Genomic DNA, 13962 nt, shown 5'->3' on the forward strand with positions numbered 1-13962 from the left:
ATATATATATATATATATGCATAAAGGATACCTACTGAATTGAAATAGAAGAAAATGAAAACAAAACAGAACTCTTAAAACTCCTTAAAACTACTGAGCCACTCTTAGAAAGGATTGAATGGTGGGTTTTTTTAAAATTCCCCCCACCTTATTTTCTGTACCTGATTGTCAGAGGTACACCCAAATGCCATTTTGGAGGAAGTATTTTCCAGTATCCCATTCTCTAAGTCTCATGGAGGAAAAGAAGGGAAAGGAGGAAATTAGCTCACTTTGAAACAACTTCCTCTGATAGTAGGCATTCTTAAAATGAGGTCTATGAATGTGTTTAAAATAAAATATTTTGACAATTTTTCAATATAATTTTTTCCTTTATAATCTGATATATTTTAATATATTATTTAAAAAAATAATGTGGTCACCAGGCTGCCAAAGGGGTCCATGGCACAAAGAAGGTAAAGAATTCCTACCTTTGGACAAGGTCTTCATCCTACATGAGTACCCCAGTTGAATCCTAGGAATATTCTCTCCAGAAACTGGTCCTGGAAAATTTGATATTAACTGCCAATGTTTTTGAATTCTTTCTCAGAGGCTTCTACCCAGGTTTTGGGTTGCGGGCATGGGCAGGGGCAGTCATACTTAAACCCTGTTCTCCAGCATACACTACAAACTTGAATCCTGGAATCAAAAGAGCTAAAGAGACACACAAATGCATAAAACAATACCCTCCTCTTTTAAATTCCTGAAGAAGCTCACAACCTCCCAAGATCTCCTGACTCAGTCTTCTACATTAGCTAAGCATCTTCCTTGTGCCTATTTCTTTCCTTAATGATTAATTTTTTAAAAAGAGAGAGAACACAGTTTCTCCACTAAAGCTATAATGAAGATTTCATACACTTAAAGAAAAACATCAAAAGTGTTTTTTAATTGCCCAGATAATTTGCCTTAAATATGTTTTATCATTAGGAAGCAGAGTATTTGGATATCTGAACTCACCTTCCCTGGATTACAGTTTCATATAATGTTGACCTGATTCTTAGTTTCCTCATCTCTGAAATAAGAATAATAATATTCATACTAACGTCCTGAGAGACATAACTGGGGAGGTGGTAGAGGTAGCCCTGGTTAGAAAGAAGATCTGGAGTCTAGTAGGGCCTTTGGCATATAATTGTGTGACCACTGACAAAATATTTAACTTCATGATCTAGATAATTCTCTGAAGCTAAGTGGCTTAGAGCATCAGGTCTGGAGTTAGGAAAACCTGAATTTAGACCTGACCTCAGACACTTACAACAAGCTTTTGTGACCCTGGTCAAGTCACTCAACTCTGTTTGCCTTGGTTTTCTAATCTGTAAAATGAGCCAGAGAAGGAAATGGCAAAATTTCCAAGATCTTTGCCAAGCAAAACCAATTAGGATCACAAAGCATCAGACATATCTGAAATTACTGAATAGCAATAATAAGTTCTAGATGAGTTACAGATCTACTGTCAATAAAATCATATTCCTAGACCAAAAAAAAAAACCAACTAAAAAACTTAGCTACTTACTTCCTGAAGTTGTTGTAAAGGTAGGGCTTTATAAACTTTAGAGTGATATTAAAATGCAAGCTTTTAGTATGCTTATCTATTTCAATTTAAATAGTAATTTCTTATTTTCTGGGTTTAGGTCAATTGATTATTTTTTTAAAGAGGATAATGATGCGATACTACAAAAGAAAAACAGCTTAGTAGCTCACACTAGCTCTCTCAGGTTGTATTTAAACTCTAGTCTTCCGAATTTCAGTTCTAATGCTCTATCCACTGTGCTACCTACTTGCCTATTGAGGCAGTCTGGCATGAGAGAGAGTGGATGAAAAATGAGTGAATTAAAAAAAAAACATTGGTTAATTATTTACAATGTGCTAAGAAATTAGAAAGACACGAATTCAAGTGTTACCTTCAGAATTTACTAATTGTATGGTCATAGAGACAGATGGTAGCATAGCATGCTGGGTGTGGAATCAGGAAGATGAGTTCAAATTTAACTTTAGACACTTACTAGCTGCCTGACCCTGGGAAGGTCACAACCTCTGTTTGCCTCAGTTATCTCAACTATAAAATAAGAGTAATAACAACATCTATCTCAAGGGTTGTCAAGAGGATGTAGTGAGATTTAAACAATGCCTGGTATAAAGTAAGTGCTTAATATAATAAGCACTCATTTCCTTCCATGGGCAAGTCACCATGAACCTCAGTTTCCTCAACTTGTAAAATGTGGATAATAATAATACTTGCAATGTCTACCTCATCTAGGTTGCTACCTGGAGACAATGTGATTAGAGAAAGGAAAGTATCATACCAAGAAAAGGGTAGCATTCATTTTATTACTGCCAGGAAAATCTAAAATGAATACTACTGTAAATGGTAAGGACCTCCTTTATGGATAAGATTTTTAGAGCCAGGCCTAGAGCCAGGCTGTCCTGGGTTCAAATCTGAACTGAAATATTTCCTAGCTTTGTGACTTCAGGCAAGTCATTTATTCCAAATGTCTAACCCTTACCTCTCATCAGCCATGGAACCAACACTTGATGGTAAAAAGAAAAGTAAGGGTTTACATACATACACACACACACACACACACACACACACACACACACTGAATGAATCAAACTTTGTCCAATTTAGCAAATGAATCTCATGGAGAGATTCTCTAATTTTTAGTTCATAAAAACATTGCTCATTTCTGTCTCAAGATCCTTACATTCTAGATCCCTAAGAAATCTACTTGCCTCTGATCCTCAAATCTCAGGCCACAATAAACTGTTTTCCTGAAACCCCTTCTGATCACTTGAAAAAATATTAACTCCAAAACAGCAACAGCATCAAATTATTTCAAAGCAACAAAATTTTGAAGTAACTCAAATAACACTGAGTTATATAATTCATTAAATTGATGTCCAGTAAAATGAACATTTTGGCTGAATTCCTCAGCTTTCTAAGAAGTTGATATCTTTCAGCATTATTCTTCTACTCTGCCAGTTGAAATCCAATTCACTCTAAAATGCAACTCAGATGGCACCTTATTTATATATATTTCCTTATTCCCCTAGCCCCAAATGAGTACTCTTCCCTTTGAATCACCCATAACACTTTGCTCATACTTTAAAAAATATATTTTCTGTGGTTCATTTTTAATAGTCACTCATGAATATCTTATATCCCACTGTTTAATTAAATTCAACTCAATAAACAAGATGATAAGCTCTGAGAAGGCAGGGGTCCTGCTTTATTTAATCTTTGTTTCTCTACCTTTATGTCTTTACCTCTCCTGATGATACAATCTTTTACCAATACTGAAGAATCAAAGCTGTGGTTGACCCAAAAGTCACTTGCAGAATGAATATAAATAAATAGGCAGTAGCTTATATTCATCCATGACTCCTGAGAAGGGAATGACTTAAGAGATATGATGGAGGAAATGGATTGTCAGCTAGGTAGGTTTAGTCACTCATGTGGCTGGAGAGAACAGTCTGCCTAAGTATGGCACCAGTGCCCATTTCAGTAAGAGTCAGAAGGAAGCTTCCAGAATGTCAGGTAGAGCCCTGTAGAGGAAAAGGGTCCCAGAATCAAATGGGAAGAGGCCAACATGAATTTCAACCCCCCCACCAATACAGATCAAACTACTGTCACTTAAATCACATATAAGTCAAATTTTGCAACACTGAAGCCTTGGAAGCATTTCTCACCATTCCTAAACACACACAAAAAAATGCTTGAGAAATTTCTGGTGATTTATCCACTACAAACAGATGCAAAACACTCCATATACTGTCAGACTCTACAAATATGTTTGTTGGCTAGTTTTTGTTTAACTGCCTTTTTTCTGTTGATATAAAAAACTCTTGTAACAGGTTTTTCTCTGGGAGGTAGTGGGTTAAGGATGTGTTGGAAAATGAAGGTGATCTAAAAAATAAGACACTAAAATTAAAAAAAATATTTGATGAATTAAATCAAACAGATCTTTATTACCAGGGCATATAACCATATTCAACTAGATGCTCATTAATAGTCAATCTTCAAATTAATAACAGTTGTGAATACTGACAAGAGAAAATGTTGAGAAATATTGCACATATTCTAATATGTAACAATTATTTGTTAATGACTGAAATAATTATCCTGTCTCATGAGATTCATAAATATCATCTATTTGGGATGCCCCTCAATTCAAAGATTACTGAAGGTTTATCTCTGAATATTAATATCATTAATCATTAACACAGATCATAATTTTCCTGACCATTATGAAAGCAGAAATTACTTTACAAGCTGATATAGATAGTATTATCAGGAACAGAAGGACAAGGTCAAAGACAAAGGCTCTATTTATTTTTTGAAGACAAAGTCCCTATATAACATATGAAAAGCACAGGAAAAAAATCTGAAAACAACATTCCCAAGTTGATTTTCACAAGCAATAGTATTGTAAATAATAAAAATCAATAATATAAAAATTCATGTTGATGAGAGGAATTTAATTTGCCTGAGAATATAAAAATCTTAAATTCTTCCAGAACACATGAATTTGAGGCAATTCTTAGGTTCATAGGTAACATTTAAAATTACATAGGGACCTGGAGCTCACAGACGCTAGTTCTCTAATTTACCAGGGAGGAAAAACTAAAAGGGAAAGTGACCTGAATCCAAGTCCCTCAACTTCAGGAAGACATTAATACATCCCGACTTCCTACCTGCCTCCTTACTTTCCCTGAGCTTTATCTTTTTTCACCTTTAAAATGAGGAATTTAGACTAGATGACCCTTTAAGATCCATCCCAGCTGATTGATTATGCTAACATTCTGTGTTCTAGGTTCCCTTCACCTCTGATATTTTAATAGCTTTTAGGAGGAATTTTTCATTGTTTTTTAAAATAATATTTTATGTTTTGTGACATTTAATGATATTTTATGTCTTTTAAAGTGACAGTGTTGTTAATTAACATTTCAATCTGTAACCATTATTCATTATATGAGGGCAACTAACCAGCTGACCTTTTCTGAGTGAAAATAGTATATAGTGTCAATTTCTAACTTCATAATGTATTTTAACAGGCTCCTAAATGTTTTTATATATTTGAGAGGATTTAGATAGATTTTGAGATTATCGAGATTATTATTGAGATTCTATGGTGAATAGCTGTTGAATAGCATAAATGTAGAGTCAAAAGGGATTTTGGTTCATATCATATATCATGCCACACATTTAGAACTAAGAGAGTTCTAGTCCAATCCCTTCATTTTATAGGAAAGGGAACTGAAGCCTAGAGAGGGGGGAAATTGACTTCCTATATTAGCAGTATTAAGATCAAAATTAGGTCCTCTGATTCACTATTTGGCTTTTCATTCACTCAGCTACATCTTTGGTTGCTGTTGATACTTTTTAACTGTGTTGCTTAGGAAAGAGTCCCAATGTATGATATTGTATAGCAGTATTGTCAAACTCAAAACAGAAACTGGGAAACTAAACCATGCATATGGATCTATGAGACCTTCGTGTTAATTTAGAAAACCAGATATTGTCATTAACTGTGTTCTATAGTTTAAAATTTTTATTTTATTAAATATTTTACAATTATGTTTTTTTTAATCCTTATTTCCATCTTAGAATTTGTACTGTGTATTGATTCCAAGGCAGAAGAGCAGTAAGGGCTAGGCATTGTAGGGTAAGTGATTTGCCCAGGGTCACATAACCAGGAAGTATCTGAGGTTAGATTTGAATCTAGGACCTCCCATTTCTAAACCTGGCTTTCAATCCACTTAGACCATCTAGCTTCTCTCTCTCCTCCCCTCCCCGCTGCCCAATTATATTTTAATCTAATTTGGGCAGTACTTAGTAGTGTTGTGGGCACTGTGACTAAAATAATCAGATTGATTCTGTATCATTTTTTAATTGACCTTTTTCATAGTTCATTGATTCTGTCCTATAACTGCCTAACTCATCTCTCAACTAAGCTTAGAATTCAGCTGACCTCTAATAAGATAGGTTTAGAAATCCAGCTCTCTTGTCAATCACTGTTCTATTCTCATGTCAAGGAAATCTGTTAGCTTTGACAGAAGCAGGTGCATACAGGGATCCTGGGCCAGTGACTTTACATCACCAAGCTATCTTTCAAGGCTATCTGGTTTGCTTTTCAAAGAAGTCTGGTCCACTACCTCTAAACTTGTAGGTAGACTCAAACACGGAACATTTCTTAGTCACATGAGGGAAGGAGGGGGCTGTTTTTAGCCCCTCAATCCCAGTTTCCAACTAATCATACTGGTGCCCATGCCTTAGCTCTATAACTGATGATGTTAAGTTTGTCATTCATGATATCAAGTTCTTTCAACCAATTATAATTTGTTCTTAACCTATGAAGAAATGTTCTTTGTTATGCACTTCCCTAAAAACTATAAAAAGATAGCCATTCCCCACCTCTGCATCTTAGCTTTGCTGAAGAAGCTGAGTTCCTATTTATTAGTAAATTCATGCTTAGAATTTGTGCCTCAGTTTGCCTTAATTTGACCATATGTTCAACACTTTTGCTATATAAAATGACCAGTAAACCATGATTGGCTTTTTTTTAAAAGAAAACTTCATCAAACCATGTAAGAATACATATAATTAACAGGAGCATCTTCTTACCTTGACATAGAGATGGATCTCCAGGTCAGTGGATGAGTTTCTATCTTCTTGCAAACTGCTGGATCTGGAAAACAAGGTAGTGGAGAGGGTTTTGGTAGACTGTATGCTGAAGGCAGTGGGAGAGAGCAGTGTGTCCCCAGGGAGAATATTGCCTATTTCTCTATCATCTGAGCAGGGATCTGGACAATGGATCATCCTGCTCTTCATGGATTGATCCTCTGGACCTTCTTCATCCAGTTGGTAGAATGCCTTGGTCTCCTGATAAATTCCTTCAAGCTTCTGGTCTGCTTCATTCAATTCCTGGTAGATTGGTTCTGATAACTGGTTGGTGTCTTGGGGCAACTCGTGGGCTTTTTCAGGCTGCTGATAGACATCTTCAGCCTGCTCATAGGCTTCTTCAGGCAGCTCATAATTTCCCTCTCCATGCTGAGAATCGACCAAGCTGTAATCTTCATCACTGCCTGAGTAGGGGAGCACAGAGTCATTCTCTGGAGTCTCCTGGACATTGATGTATGTGGTTTTTGTATCTATAGTGGAACCTTGAGAAAACTCATCATGACTAACCTGGTCATAAAGACCATCTTCACTTTCGGATGACTGATCAGGAACCTCATATGCCTCCTCTTTTTGAATAGTGTCATAGATGGTGCTGTAAGCTGTGTCTTCCATCCTTGTTGGTCTGTGCAGTCTTTCTTTAAGGAACACTGTGCAGGATCGGATAGAATAATGAAACAGGTTACCATACACAACCTTTCAGAGGAAATGAAACACATAGAATATCAACCAACAGCTACAGATGACAGGTCTCTAACAATAATTTACATAAGGCTTTAATCAGCAAACCACATTTCCACTGGGTGGAAGATAAAGCCAATAAACATAGTTAACTCTTTCATTGCTAATGATTCTTACAATTGGGATGGTAAGGGGGGTGGAGTTGTTTCCTTTCCACCACACCCTTATTTTATTTTATTGTGCCCAGACCTAGGATTTTGTTGGTTTAGACAACTCCTGGCAAGGAAATTTCCTTCACCAGTTCAGATCACTAACTGTTCTGTAACTTACAGTTTTATAAGAAATAATGAGAATAATAGCTATCATTTATATAGCACTTTAAGGTTTACAAAGAGCTTTGTAAATATCATCTCATTTCATCTTCACCACAATCCTGGGAGGTAAGTGCTATTATCCCCATTTCACAGATAAGAAGACTGAGGTATACAGAGGTTAAGTAGCTTGTTCAGAGTCATAACAGCTAGGAAGTATTTGAAGCCAGATGTGAACTCAGATCTTACAGATCCCAAGTCCAGTGTTCTATATACCATATAACCCAGCTGTCTATATTATAAACATAAAATAAATATAATATAAAGTTTTTGGGGCCAATGAGAGCTCAAGTGACTTCACCAAAGTCACCCAATCAGTACGTGTCAAAAGCCAAAACTGAGTATAGATATTTATTACTCTAAAAACAACCCACCACCACCGGCAATTATTTTTATTTCCTAGGTACCTTAAGTAAACTAGGGTGGAATTACCCTCTTGGAATGTGTTTAATTCTAAAATGTATGGCTATCTGTTAGTAAACCTACCCTACCCCCTCTGCTAAATTTTGACAACATTCCTATGAAAATTATATAGCTCTTTAAAATGGTAGGAAATCCTTTTCTAAATGAATAAATGGCTTTTAAAGTCTTTGAGTATAAGGAGCCTTTAATGAATGAATTTCAACTCATACACAGGTCCAGGTGCTAAATTGAATTTGGAGTTCTTATCAGTTAGCAGCACCATTCCCTATCAAGGTGATTAATCAGCAGAAGGAGAAGGACATGGGCAGAGACCACATTAAACAAAGGCACAAGGATTCATAATGGGTGATTTCATTTTCATAGACATAATCACCAAACTGCAAAGCTAGTAGAGTCCCAAAAGACCAACTTCCTCATATTATCGTTGAAGAAACAGAAACTCAGAGAATTAACCAGGCTTTCTCAATAAATTTGGAGCTTGTAATTTAGAAGTCATTTAGGCCAATTCCCTTATTTTGCAACTGGGATTATTGAGGCCCAGGGAGGTCAAGTATTTTGGCCCAAGTCACAGGTAGTCAGTCAGTGATAGAGTTATATCCAAACTAAGAACCTCTGTCTCAAAATCCAGCTCTCCTTGATGTTATAGCTAGTCAATAAGAAAGATGGTGATGAGGATCAGTCCTGCTGCCATTTATATGGTGCTTTACATAGATACAGGATCCTTTGTATACATAGTGCAATGAATAGAAAGCTGGTGAGGAGCCAGGAATATGGGGGTTCAAGTACTACTTCTGACACATACTGGTTCTGGGGCTTAAGGCATATTCTCTAACACTATTTAAAGAAGATGCTGATTTATGCTGGTAAAAGGAGTTATCTCATTTTGGAGTTCCCAATACAAATGAAGGGGCAGCTAGCTATTACCCTGGATCCAGTGCTGAGTCTGGACTCAGGAAGATTCATCTTCCTGAGTTCAAATCTGGTTTCAGACACTAGCTGTGTGACCCTGGGCAAGTCACCTAAAACTCTACCCTAGTTTCCTCATTTGTAAATGGTGCTCATAACTGCAATGAACAACAATACTAAGACAGGTGACCTGTCCCTATCTCCTTTGTAAACATTATCACATTTGACTCTCACAACAACCCAGTGAAAACTGGAAATATAATCTTGTTCTCTTTTTATAGATGAAGAAACTGAGGCTCAGAGAAGTTACAGACTTTACTAGTCATACAAAGTAGGAAAGAATAGAATCAGCATTTGATGCTAGGGCCTTCTTTCTCCAAGTCTAGAGTTCTTTCCACTTTATTATGCTAACTCTCAACTCTTCTCCTGGGGTCTTGACTGTTATTTACATATTCTCTCCTTTCTACTAGTTCCTACATGATACAACATTTTATGAAGCATCAGGATTGTATTCATCAATGAACATTTTATCGAGAAGCAATTAAGCTGCGCTCAATTCTGAGGATTCAGAGGCATTGTCTCTGCCTTCTAAGGGTTTCCAATCTAGATAAGGAAAAGAACTGGAGAACTAAATAACCGAAGGAAGAAAAACAAACTTTTTCTTAGTGCTCCCCCCAGATAATTAGTGCTATTTTGACATTTTGAATGGTTGGAACAGCACCTTGTATTCAAGGGTTTCTGTTTGTCTATTTCTTTGCCAGTTTCCATTGTAAGAGGCTCAAAAATGTGTCCCATTTTATTCTGGGAGCTTAGGGTCTTTCTGTTGTTGCATTTGCCTCTGCCACCTGCCCCTAATATAGCTCTTCTTTTGATATGCCAATGCAGATAGACCATCAGATAGAAGGTGCTAAGAGGTACATTTAGGTTTGATACAAGGGGGAACTTCCTAGGAAATCAGAATTATTCAAAAGTAGTGCCTACTATGCACGTAAGTCACTATACGAAACTCTGGGGTTACAAAGAAAGATAAAAGATAGCCCCTTCCTTTCACCATCTTCTGGACCATTCGGTCTATTTTTTAAAAGTTTATTTATTTAATTAATTCATTTAGAATATTTTTCCATGGTTACATAATTCATGTTATTTCCTTCCCCTCCTTCCACCCCCTCCCATAGCCAATGAGCAATTCCACTGGGTTTTACAAGTAACATTGATCAAGACCCATTTCCATATTATTGATATTTGCACTAGAGTGATCATTTAGAATCTATATCCCCAAGCATATCCCCATCCACCCATGTGATCAAGTAGTTGTTTTTCTTCTGTATTTCTACTCCTACAGTTCTTCTTTCTCTGGATGTGGATAGCTTTCTTTCTCATAAGTCCCTCAGAATTGTCATTTGGTCTGTTTTTAACAAACCTCCCTTCAGAATTAGTTTCTGATACTCTATTTCTAGACACTAGCTGAAATCTGTATTTTTCCTAGTAATAACACATTCCTTTACCACTTCTCCAGTGCTGGCCATTACTTCTCTATTGCTACTGACTCACAGAGGCAAAAAGAGGGCTGTTATGTCTAGACTGCCCCTCTACTACCATCACCCAGCAACCTCTTCTCTTTTGATCTTCTGACTCTCTGGATGAGTCATTGTGACTAAAAAAGTAACTCTTCCTTCTGTCATCAACTGACTTCCAGATTTCTCTCCCTTCTTGCTCACCGAGTCCCACTCATGGCTTATAATCTTTCTTTCAGCCTCAACTCCATTCATCATCCTCAGTGACTTCAATATTGATTTTGATTGTTGTTCTATCATTGCTTCCAACATTCTCAATTTCTCTGGCCTCCATTCCCATTCTACCTCTGTTATGGAAATCAGGGTTTGGCAAACTATGACCCATGGCCAAATATCATAATTTTAAAATGTAAAAATCATCCTTAGCTTGCAGGCTATGGGGGAGGGGGAGCAGAACAGTAGGCCAAAGTTGGGCCATGGGTCATAGTTTATTGATGTTGGACCTCTTTAATAACATCATAGACTTTATCTAAGCTCTTTGGTAGAATGCCCCAGGGGTCTCTGGTTAACCTTGTGCTGTATTATTAACTTGGAAAAAGGCATAGACAGAGAAGTTATCAAATTGGAAAATGACACAAAATTAAGAAAAATAGCTAACATCCTAAATAAGAATCAGGATCCAAAAAGACTTTGATAGGTTAGAACATTGAGCTGACTCTAATAAGGGTAAAATTTAATAGGGATCAAATGTAAATCAAGTGTAGGATAGGAGATGCATGGCTAGATAGCAATTTTTATGAGAAAAAATGGAGAAGATTCTTTGTATTCTGAAACTATAAACTGCAGAGCAAATATAGATTTGAATAGTAAAAGGAATTCCTCCCATTCCCTACCCCAGGTCTCTATATAGTTCTCTTCATAGGGCTGATCCAAAAAAAATTGTTTTTAATTAAAATAAACTAGAAAGCATCTAAAGGATGGGCAAATCATTTAACTTCCCAAGGCCTTAGTTCCTTTATTTGAAAAAGAAGGTCATACTCCATGTCTAAAGTCCTTTCAAACTCAAAAATATGATAAAATGATCTTATGAAGAAAACCACTGTGGACAGATCTTTGAATCTATGAGAATTATTTTTCATATACTGCATTAACATCTAAATTTTTAAAAGAATTATTGTGTATTCCTGAGTCTGGAATCTGGGTCAGAAATACCATGGAGCCTGCTGCTTTTTACATTTTCTTTGTCCTTTGGAATGCCAAAGAAATCCTTCCTTTTTATCAGAATTTGGTTAATAAATGAAAGAGACAATGGTTCTTTTTCTGTGAACATGACTGTCTAACTGTCAGTTAGGGAAGGTCTGAGTGTCTGATGGACCATCTCTTAATTAGTTGTCACTAATTAAAGATGTCTTCAGAGAGTCAAGGGAGGACCTGAATAATGAGCTCCTAAAAATCTGCTTATCAGGCTGCTTTACCCATCCCACATGGTCCATGGTCATGAGAGACAACCCTGGAGACCGATATCACTTTGTTGATTATGATGTTGGCCTAACTGATAAACCTTATATAATCAATAAACTTATGTTCTTACCCCAAAATCTGTCTCTCCAGATAATTTTAATCATAACAATTCCATGCCATACAAAGATCAGTTAAAAGAAAGGGGATGTTTAACTTTGAGAAGAGAAGATGGAGAAGTGAGACAGGTGAGGGGAGGAGGAAAGATAGCAGCTATCTTCAAGGATTTGGAAAATTATCATGTGGGAAAGGAATTATACCTGTTCTAATTAGCCTCTGAGGGAAGAACCAGAAGTAATGGGTGGGAGCTGCAATGAAACAAATTTAGAGTTGCTGTCATAAAGAATTTCCTACAGATTATAACCAGTGTGCTTGAGCCAGCTGGAACTGGAGAGCCAATTGTTAAGATTTCAGGGTTAGCATATAAACCACAGAAATTGGCAAATGCTACAAATCAGGGCTTGATTTATTGTTTTGTTGATTTTCTGGAGTCTAGACTTTAGAAAGAGGTGGAGAAAATATTAATAATGCAGATTAAACTTAAAAGTGGGTCATAAAAACACTTCTCTCACAGAGAGCTGGCTTTTAAATATTTACCTGAGCACCACTGTTTAAAAACACCTTTAAGTGGAATGGACTGCCTTGGAAGGGAACATTGGTTTTTGAGAAACTTGAAAAGAACCTGGAGGACCCTTGGTCTGCCATATTGTAATGGAATTTCTTTGAGGGTGAGTTTGGCCATATTATCACAGGGGTCCCTTCTAACCCTATAGCTCTGTGATTCTGTGACATAATTCTGTGAACTTATTCCGCCTCTAAGATATTGAATTCTAAAATTCCCCTCTCTGATCATAATCTCCTTCTACCTAATTATTGTACCCTTCTTTTATCATAGCTCATCTTTTTTCCAAGCCCCAACCCTAGGATACCCTTATTATGTCTCCCCTCCTACTTAGGCCTGCTGAATTGTGCTGAAGGAAGTCACATAACCATGCTAATAGGATGCACTTCAAATTTTTGTTACCTTTTCAAAGGGGCCCCCACTGATGAAAAATAATTGTTTTATTCTCTAATTAACTATTGCATTGCTCACATCTACTGTCCTAAATTTTCTCTTCACTCCTCATTTCCCTACTCCGATTCTTCCTCCCACTTTACTGAGAAAATAGAGTACATTTGCTGTGAGCTCTCTTTTCTCTTCTGTTTTGCATCTCTAGACTTCTATCATTCCTCATTCTTTCTTCAGTTTCTGATGCAAAGGGTAAAGGGTCCTATAAGCACAAATATGAAGCAGGAAGAGACCTCAGAAGCCCCTCTTCTTGCCAAGGCCAACCTCATTCACATTCCCAGTGAAACTGAGCATAACTGTCCAAGGGAAAAGTGACAATGAAATAGAGAACTTACAGGTATTCTTGCCTCCCTCCCCCCCCAAAATCCCAGAGCTGAAAAGAAAGTTTGATGAACAAATTTGACACTTAAAAAAAGCACAAAAAGTACACTTGTACACCTGACCCCACCCTCTCCCATTTCCTCTAGCCCCTTGCCCCAACAATTATTCCTTCTTTCTCATTTTTAAATTCCCCTAAATTCTGGTTCCTTCCCTGTGTACTAAAACACACACCAAACACCTTACCATCCTTTAAAAAAATCTTCACTTTACCCTGCCCTCCATTCAATTTATCTACATCTTCAGAGCTTCCCTCAGACAGTCAAATTCTTGGAAAAAGTCACCTTCACTTTTTCTATCAACTTCTCCTCCAGCTTCTTCAACTTCTTGCTATCTGGATTCCTCCCTTCTCAGTTTGAAATTGCTCTATCCAAAATTACCAATGGTCTC

The 13962-nt window shown here is 36.8% G+C and overlaps 1 protein-coding gene across 1 annotated transcript in view; it reads right to left on the reverse strand.

Annotated features, from left to right (window-relative positions):
• CLIC5 (chloride intracellular channel 5) overlaps nucleotides 1-13962 on the reverse strand; it is a 254156-nt gene that overhangs the window by 212324 nt on the left and 27870 nt on the right. Inside the window, exon 2 of the mRNA XM_056818344.1 lies at nucleotides 6659-7362. Within this exon, the coding sequence (XP_056674322.1) occupies nucleotides 6659-7362 (704 nt within the window). The remainder of the gene's footprint in view (nucleotides 1-6658; nucleotides 7363-13962) is intronic.

The sequence above is a fragment of the Monodelphis domestica genome, chromosome 2 (genome assembly GCF_027887165.1).
Source record: "Monodelphis domestica isolate mMonDom1 chromosome 2, mMonDom1.pri, whole genome shotgun sequence".
Taxonomy (NCBI): Eukaryota; Metazoa; Chordata; class Mammalia; order Didelphimorphia; family Didelphidae; genus Monodelphis; species Monodelphis domestica.